The 9,070-nt window shown below is 34.1% G+C and overlaps 1 protein-coding gene and 1 long non-coding RNA gene across 3 annotated transcripts; one reads left to right on the top strand and one right to left on the bottom strand.

The window, feature by feature from the left end:
• The first annotated feature begins 1,184 nt into the window (after nucleotides 1–1,184).
• LOC112034272 (beta-carotene isomerase D27, chloroplastic) lies at nucleotides 1,185–6,260 on the top strand. 2 transcript variants are annotated; one of them, XM_024067091.2, is made up of 7 exons: nucleotides 1,185–1,563; nucleotides 1,640–1,779; nucleotides 2,561–2,653; nucleotides 3,801–3,862; nucleotides 4,486–4,592; nucleotides 5,704–5,796; nucleotides 6,079–6,260. In XM_024067091.2, exons 1-7 carry the CDS (start codon nucleotides 1,347–1,349, stop codon nucleotides 6,117–6,119), a joined length of 753 nt encoding a protein of 250 aa, XP_023922859.1. In that variant the 5' UTR covers nucleotides 1,185–1,346; the 3' UTR covers nucleotides 6,120–6,260. The 2 variants fall into 2 exon arrangements, with proteins under 2 accessions (XP_023922859.1, XP_065637732.1); XM_065781660.1 differs by lacking the exon at nucleotides 5,704–5,796.
• Nucleotides 2,397–8,987, bottom strand: LOC136070969 (uncharacterized). The gene is made up of 3 exons (XR_010632247.1): nucleotides 8,820–8,987; nucleotides 5,199–5,273; nucleotides 2,397–2,646 (listed from the first exon to the last, which is right to left on the bottom strand). It is a non-coding gene; the product is annotated as an uncharacterized LOC136070969 (long non-coding RNA).
• Nucleotides 8,988–9,070: the final 83 nt, after the last annotated feature.

The following is a 9,070-nucleotide window of genomic DNA, read 5'->3' as shown; positions in this document are numbered from 1 at the left end:
TTTGTATCAAACTCTGTTCTGATTAACAACCTTGATTGTTGGTTAGTTTTTGTTACTTACTATTCTAAAAAAAAAAAAAAAAAAAAAAAAGCAGTGGGTTAATCTCACATTGGAAAATGAGTGTGAGTTAAAAAGGTTTAAAGTTTATGTTGTGCCTATTAAAAAAAAAAAAGTCTATGTTGTATATCCAAGAGTTAAGCCCTTTTGGATATACACTACTGTCAGTTTCTTATAAGAGTCGTCCAGGTTAGAAAGATAGGAATGGTCACCCCTAAAAGGAAGGTCGTCCATGGGCATAAGGGTCATCCATCAAGAAAGCATTTGGACGACCCCCCAACACTTAGGAAATTTCTAGAAAGATTTATCCACAAAAGCTTGTGAATCGGACCACGTGTTACTATTTTGAAACATAAGCAAGATCCTGGTTCATTGCTATAACTTCTTATTAAGTACTTAACTTCCAATGGCAGTTGTAGAAGATAAGATTGAACATTCTAACTTTTATAGCGGTTGTGGAAGTTAAGTTTGAACTTTCTAACTTCCACAAATATCAAGGAAGTTACAAGACAAGTAACCACTCCAAAGCATACTATATAAACACTCATCCACATCAAATGGAATTAAGTTCTCACTACTCCGAAAGTTAAAATTCTAACATTCCAGAGAAAAAACTAACTTAAGCATCAGAAGGTTCTTGCCTGGTTTATCCCGGTCACCTTTGATCTTATATCTTTTTCTTTTCAAGCCTCCCCAACAATTACTAGTTCATTGAAATCCGGAGCATTCAGTTTACTGATTTTCTTTGAATCATCACTTAGTATTCTCAAAAAAGAAAAGAAAAGAAAAAGATAGCATTTGATTTTGGTGTAAACAAAATTTATTGGTTGAATTAAGTTTAATTGTAACCCACTATATTTAGTTATTTATAAATTAGGTTCGCATTAAATAGAAGCCTGGCTATGTATAAAGACACTATTCAAAGCAGCTGTGGTCTTACACCAAGGAGTATAGGACTCTTTTTACCAATAAATTTTGGTCAATTATGAATTGACAAACCTTTATGGCAATTAAAGCCACGTATTCAACAAGTTGTAAATTGGGAAGCGTCAAGCATTGTTTTCAACGGATCAAAATGCTAAACCCCATCTTTTAGCCCATCATGAATGTATGATGGCCGATCTCTACAACGCTCCAAACACACAGGATCTTTAGCATGGGTCTTTTCCGAAATACTCTACCATTCAACCTTTGTTTTTATTTGCTCAAAGCCTTTCTACAAATTACTTCTATTTGAACTATTCATTATTCATTCAAACTCTCTCTCTCTCTCTCTCTCACACTCACAAATGGATGCAAAGTTTCTTTCACATAGCAGGAGCCCTTTCTCAACTTTGTCTCACCGTAGGCACACATGTAAGCCAGTATGTACTCCTATTCATGCAGTGCTCACGAGGCCCTCACAAAACATAACTCAAGAAGCAAGAAAGACTAGTGTCTATAATGATAAATGGTTTGATCTAATAGCCATAAACCATCTATCCCAGAGTGTTCAAGCAGCAACAGGTTCATTTCTCTTATACATGTAAACTTCTCTATTAAAAAAAAAGAAAGAAAGATTCTGAAAATTGTGTATGCGCAGGATTGAGGAACGGCATGAGTGGATATGAGAGCTTGGTGGAGGCAGCTAGGGTGGCATCACAGAAGTTTAATCCGATTCAACAACGTGAGGTTGTCATTGAAGCTCTTGAGAGAGCCTTTCCAAGGCCAATACTCTACTTGGTAAGTCCATTTAATCACTTGCCTTGTTTCTTTTACATAGAAGGGCAGGGTTTGTTGAAGAAAACGACATGCATATTTGTTCTCATGCATGCAACCAATTATGTTTCATAATTTTGTTCATGTGGATAAGATTTGTGGCGTTCACCTTTCCCATCCCAAGACCAATATGTAAGAAGCAAATGTTTTCACAGATTTCAGGTTTATCACTTTTGTTTATGTACAACTGCACTTTTGTCAACTTTGCGAGTAAGCCAATCCACACATATTCACGTTTCCCAAAACAAATATGTAGAAGCAATGTTTTCAAGCTTATCAGATTTCAGGTTTATGACTCTTTTTCTTTTTTCTTTTTTTTTCTTTTTTCTTTTCTAGATACAACAGTATTATTTATCAACTTTGCAAGTGGGCTAATCCACACACAAATGTTTCCATACACAAGCAGTGTTGAGACTTTTTGATTGAAAAATGTTAGCAAAATGACCACTGCACGATGAAGCTTATTTACATGTTATTAATTGGTGCTTTGCTAAAAGAGCCGACCAAACAAATATCAGGGAAGCTTAAAACAAATGAGCCAGAATTGCATGCCATATGTTTTTCTCTGTTTTGAGACTGAGTTTTAAAGAAGTGTTTATGCTTTATTAATTTCTTTACCCTGTTTCTCATAGTTTAGTCATTATAGTATATGTAGTGTATTTTTGTTTTTGTTTTATATGAATAAATAAATACCTTATTAAATTAACAACTTGTTGTTTATGTCATGCGTGGTGACGGAGGACAGATAAGGACATTGCTGCCACCGTCTAAATTTGCAAGGGAATATTTTGCAGCCTTCACCACTGTGTTTTTTGCTTGGCTAGTTGGACCCTGCGAGGTAAGGTCATAATAGTACTTTTAGATATTTCTGAAATCAATTTGAGATATTTATTCAAAAAAAAAAAAAAAAAAAGGAAATTACTTCGACACTTCTAACAAAAATAAGGATACAGTAAAAATCCTGGGATTTACAATCACTTTTCACTTACATGGTAGACTATCCTATTCATTGTACGTGGTCAGAAACACATGATAGTTTGACATGATTAAGAAAATGCAAGTGTGAATGAGTTTTGACTGATGCCTGAAACTCACACAAGTTATTACATTCTTTATGAGATCCAAAACATGTGTCACACCTCCAAAGAACTTCCCCATCTCTATCAAACATCTTAATCTTTATAATACCAATTCCTATGATTTGATACAAATCATTGCCCATTAGGATTGTGCCTTCGTTACAAAGCCTAAATGTGTCAACCAATTGTTTCTTTGGATGCGTATATGGTAGGTGCATATAGAATTTAAAATTCATGATTCACGCACAACACTATTTAATAACTTAAGAACCTACATGGACATGTCACTAGATTCATCTTTAAATTTGTAAAATTTATTTTGAACCATGAATTGGGTTTCCAATCTTTTCGTTTGAGTGGAGGTGGAGCATTGATGCATAATATGCTAGATGACGTGGCTAGCCAAGAACTTCAACAATTAGACCCTCTGATTCCAGCAAACATTGCATTCTAACACAACATTTTCTTCTATCCACAACTAAGTCACACACTCATGTGGCAAGTGGCTTCTCTAGTTATTTTTTAAGACTGATTGAATCTAGAACATTTATTAAGTATAGCAAACTAACAGGAAATAACAAACTTTGACACCATCCTTCAAACTTCAAAGCCAATACAGATTCCAGGTTTAGAGGGCTTAGAACTGGTCATAGAGGTACATAAATGAACAGACCCGCAGTAACTTATATTGGGGTGATTCACCATCATGGCAGCAGCTCCTAGTCAAATTTTGCATCTACATTGCCTTAAACTGTTAGTATTTCATCTTCTTGGATCAACTACTCAAGCATATGCATGCACACGCATCATGCACATATACATGCAGAGCAATCAGAAAAAAGATGCTTTTATAAGATTGTTCATTAAATTCTAACTTGAGTCAGTTTATATTTTCCACAAATTAAGGTGAGGGAATCTGAAGCCGATGGAAGAAGAGAAATGAATATAGTCCACATAAAAAAGTGCAGGTAAGTTTAGCTTCACCCTTCTATTTGTTTAAACTTGTTAGAATTATGGTTAAGTGATTAAACTCACAATTTCTTAATAGCTTAAGTTTTTGAGACAATCGGTAATTTAACATGGTATCAGAGCAGGAGATTCTGAGTTCAATCTCTGGCTTTACTCTACCTCCCATTTAAAATGTTAAATTCTCACTTTTTGAACCCCCACATATTAAGGGGAAGTTTAGGCCTACAAGTGAAGGGGAGTGATAGACTTATGGTTAAGTGATTAAATTCACTATTTCCTAACAACTTAAACTTTTGGGACAATCGGTAATTTAACATGGTATCAGAGAAAGAGATTCTGAGTTCGATCCCTGTCTTTTGGGACAATCGTTAATTTAACAAAACTATACATATTTCACCTAAGAACTATGTCCCACCTCACCAACCTAAGACACTTTCATGCCGAAAAAAATCTGCTCCAATGATTGTGCTGCTCCTAGAGTATTTTTCTCTTTAACCATCATTAGCATCATGAATCACCATCAAATTCTTTGTCAATATCCAAATCATCACTGATGTTTTCATCATGCTTGGCATAATCCATGTTATAAGCCTTAAATATTGTTTCTAAAATATTATTGCAGGTTTTTGGAGGAGACCAATTGTGTGGGAATGTGCACTAATCTCTGTAAGATACCATCCCAAACCTTTATCAAGGACTCCTTTGGAATACCAGTTAACATGGTCCCTAGTAAGAATCCTCATCTATAGCTTTCATATGTTTAATCATGATTGCAGGTCCAAGCACCCATCAAATATTCAAACACTAATTCATTTTCAAATGGTGGTACTAGGCCTCCTCTGGCATATTTATGGGATCCCCTTTTTTAAGTCTTACCTTAAACCTCATCAGTAATAAGCCAAATTATCAACTTCTTGTTTGTTAGAAAAATTTTATTAAATTGCATATATTCATAGATACAAAGTCTCCATTTTATTAATATCGAAAAAAGATTTTCTGTGTTTATTGAGTGGAATAGCATTGTGTGTTTAAATTATAGGATTTGAATTTTTGGTGTTTAATTAGTTACTTTTGAAGTTAAGATATTTAATTAATTTGTTACACTCTAAATTATAGGATTTAAAAAGTAACTTTTCCTTCTTGTTTAATTTATTGAGGTGTATGTTGTATTCTTCTATAGAAGGTTTACAATGTGCACTAATAACAAACTTGAATAGGAAAAGTCCCCAGCACTAATAAAAATCTTAAATTTCCACTTTAAGTAAAATTACTATTCAGAGAATGAACCTAAGATCAACAAAAGACAAGGAATTCTGCTTTGAAGTGTAACAGTACCTGCACTAAAGAAGTGGACTTCATGCTCCTCATGTCAATGGAGGACCCCATGAATAAGCCACTGAGGGTGCAAAGCTGCAAGTAGACCCATCCAATTTCATTGAGAATTCTAGCACATACATTAATAACATACGAATATGCATGTTATTGCTTATGAGATTAATAGCTGAATTCCTAACCGTAAATTACACATCATGATTTCTTAATTACAGCCATATGCCACCAAATTGTGTAATGGAAGAAATTCAATTTGTCTGTTTCCCACGAAGCCAATCATCCTCATATAACCCATTGCTTGGACACAATTCATCACAAGCATCCAAATCATCCACTGAAAGGACTTAAGTTGAACATTTAGTAACATTCCTACGTGCCAAGGAATGGTTGGGAAGCATATGATCACTAGCTTTGACAATATATTTGATCAGTAAAATGGCAATATTTTATGAGAATCCTTCTGGTGGATAGAGTTCACATTAGCTATACTGTAACTTCCAATTTGCAGATTTTGAGGATATGAGTTGCCAGATGATATTTGGTCAGGAGCCTCTGGATTTAACTGATGATCCAGCACTCAAGCAACCATGCTATAAATTATGTAATATTTCAAAGACCCCCTTATTAACCTCTTCAAATCTTCATAAATTGCCATGCTATAACAGCTACTTAGGTGTATCTTATGTAACAGATATATGCAATATCATTCTCATGTAAATATAAAGTTAACGTGGATAGTACATACATACATGTAAGAAGAGTGTTGCAGGCTGTAATGACCTTGGCATACACACCAAAGGCACTGCTTATAGAGGAACATTAATAATATGTGTTTTATTGGAAATTAGATTATAGCTCATATTTATTTACATGATTCATGCAGGCAAAGCAAAACAGAAACACGGCATGAAGTGCTCCAGTTAAAGCATAGGGATGTTGGAAGGAGGCATTTTTTGGAAAATATATATCCTATTTTCGACAGCTGACAATCTTTTCATTTTACTATTTATGTAATTAACTTGTTTATAGTTTTATTTAAAATTAAAAAGAAATGCCATATCATTCTTCCACAGCTAAAAGGTTATTCTTATCTATTCAACTATTGGAGCATCTATAACCAAAATGACTTTCCTAATCAAGCGACCATGCAAAGATTGTGAGAAAGTGGATGAGAGAGGGAGAACAGTAAAAGATATGAAAGATTCTATACATGAAAGCATAGGTAATAGCAACATACATACCTTTTTCTCCAATGAACTGGAGTTGCAATATTAAAAATGCAATTACAAGAATATATGACTACTGTCACATGTCAAACTTAAATTTGTTATGTTACAGTAATCATAAGTATCACCTAAGTTTTTTTTTTTTTTTACTCAAGTGCTTATTGCCATAGACCATGGGTCTATTGTGACTTTAGCAGGAACACAAGATAATCTGTCTCTTCTAACTGTTGAAAAGGGTCCAGAGAACTTGAATCCAGTAAAGGCATAACCCTGAGTAGTGATTTTTTGATTATTTTGTGACCTAAAGTTCATTAATGCTCATTCCATTGCTGAATTCAAATAAATAGCAATTGATAAAATATTAAATTTCTGGATCTGAAATTTTTTTTATTGGTAAAATACTCACCCAAACAGTAAATCTCAAACACAATTTACCCTCCATCTTATTATTACAGAAGGAGGAAGTATTGTATAGGCTAGTTCTTATTGGCAGTTTCTAAGTTTGAAATTTGAAATAAGATTACTGGTGTTTGTCCAAAACCTACATGATAGACAAAACTTGTAGTATAGATCCTAGACCAGAGTCATTAGACCAAATTGTAGTGGGAGCAGCCATCAATTGGTGCAAAAAATTTCAGGGTTCATAAGATGGGGCAAATAAAGATTGTACCTTATTTACAAGGTTCCTGTTTCTAAGAGTTCTGTAAGAGGTGGTTAGTATAGTCTTCTCTCTCATTTTAGAAAATTGATTCCTGGAGTCAACCCCCCAGATGGGACCAAAAAAATAGGTGGAAAACGAATATGAAGTTTCACACTTTCACTAGTTAAAGAGCAACTGAATATCTAATTATGGGTTTATGATAAGTGGACAGATATATAAATTGAACATACAACTCACATGAAATAACTATGAGGTTATTATGGTGTCATATCAAGAAGTTTTCCTTCATACAAATGGGACTCATTAATCATTATTGCAGTGACACACTGACACTACCTAAATGAAGCAAAAATCCAGAATAGTGCATGACCAGCTAGACAGCTCCAAATAAAAAAAAAACGATGTCAAAGAATGCTACAACTTCATATTTATCTCAACTTGGGGAACTGTAGTGATTAGTGGTTACTTCAAAATTCAGAGGATGAGGTTTCTTTGCCGCCTTTGATGAGGCTTGGATTGGGATGATACTTCTGAATTTCATTATTTACTCTTTATGGCAAAGCCAATTAGCTTCTTTGTTAGGAGAAGTGTTTTGACTGAATATATTATATGGTTTAAGGTCAGCAAAGGTGGACTAAGAGTGTTTCCCACAATTTGTGTGCTGTTATTAAGTGACCAAGCTAAGATTCCTCTGCAGTCTTTTCTGTCTGATTAGGAGAGTGACCGAGTGCTCAGACCCACTTTGACCCAATGTAAAAGTAAAATCTCCTAAATAATTTTGCTTTGAATTTTTTTCTTGGGTGTCCAAATGTGCGACAACAAGTGGAAGGACAAGGTGCAGTTGTGGGCTACAAAGAATAATTTTTTATTCTCAGCTAACCAGTTTGGACATTAAGGGCACATAAATATAACTGTTTTGTTGGGATGTCAAGCATATGATATTGTATAGTACAGTAATGTGAATAATACTAGGAACAAAATAAGCATTGGAATTGAGAAGCATCAAATTTATGTTTTTAAAATTTAAGTATTCTGTTTCTCAAATAGAACCATATAAGCATTTCATAGGCATTCCAGTAGAATCTATAAATATATACAATCAAAGCTTTGGAGCTTGGTTGTGGAGAAATTTCTAATTGGAAGGGAGATGCCTCCATATTGATAGTCTCTGAGGCCCCAAATTGTCAATCAATGACTCTAATGGATGGCTTATTTACAGGCTATATGCTGGTTTAAGATCCTATCAAGAACCAAGAAAAACCATATTGTGAATATTCAATGGAAACATTTTTGTCTGTTATAACCACAACTTGACATGTAGGGGAATTTTTTGGTCAGGCCAACTAAAGGTAAATGACAAGGCACACAAAGAAATCCAGTTATTAACACTGATTTTGAATGAATAACACATAGGGGAAGATATAGGCTTTCAGATTTTTTTATTTATAAAAGTCCAGAAAAATAAGCTTTTAGATTAATTATGTGTCAACATTGCAAACCTAAGCATATGAAATGACTAATTTGCAGCTATCCAAATGGTATTAGATTATATATGCTATTTCATAGTGTCACTAATTCGAAAGGAAACAAGACTAGAGCCAGTGAGAGCAAGGTGAGCCTCTTTAGGAGAGACAATATACATAAGAATAAAAACAAAACAATAACATCAATTTTTGATAAAAGAATAACACATTATATATATGTAAGAGAAAAAAACGTAAGAGAATAGAAAAATACCACAGAAAGAGAATTGTAGATGAAAATTCTGCTCTTATGTTTTTGGGGTTGCTTTTGGGGTTAAAACTTGAAACTGCTCAAATTTGTTTTGGTCATCCTTCCCGATATATACATAATACATTTTAGGCTATTGTGAGTTAAACTTAGGCCTATAGGATCTACTCAGGGCTGGGTTTTCTTGGCCCGGACCATTTTCAGGGCTTGGGTCAGGACCCATATCAAATTGAATTTTTGATATTGAAATCAAAACA

This window comes from Quercus suber, unplaced genomic scaffold, assembly GCF_002906115.3.
Source record: "Quercus suber isolate HL8 unplaced genomic scaffold, Cork oak 2.0 scaffold_274, whole genome shotgun sequence".
NCBI lineage: Eukaryota > Viridiplantae > Streptophyta > Magnoliopsida > Fagales > Fagaceae > Quercus > Quercus suber.
This window is presented reverse-complemented; position numbering and strand designations above follow the sequence as displayed.

Bases quoted from the DNA above. Each gene is read 5' to 3' on its own strand.
- LOC112034272 (XM_024067091.2), top strand. From the start codon at position 1,347: ATGGATGCAAAGTTTCTTTCACATAGCAGGAGCCCTTTCTCAACTTTG. The intron at 1,564-1,639 runs GTTCATTTCTCT...GTGTATGCGCAG, and splicing joins GAGTGTTCAAGCAGCAACAG to GATTGAGGAACGGCATGAGT. The intron at 2,654-3,800 runs GTAAGGTCATAA...CCACAAATTAAG, and splicing joins GGCTAGTTGGACCCTGCGAG to GTGAGGGAATCTGAAGCCGA.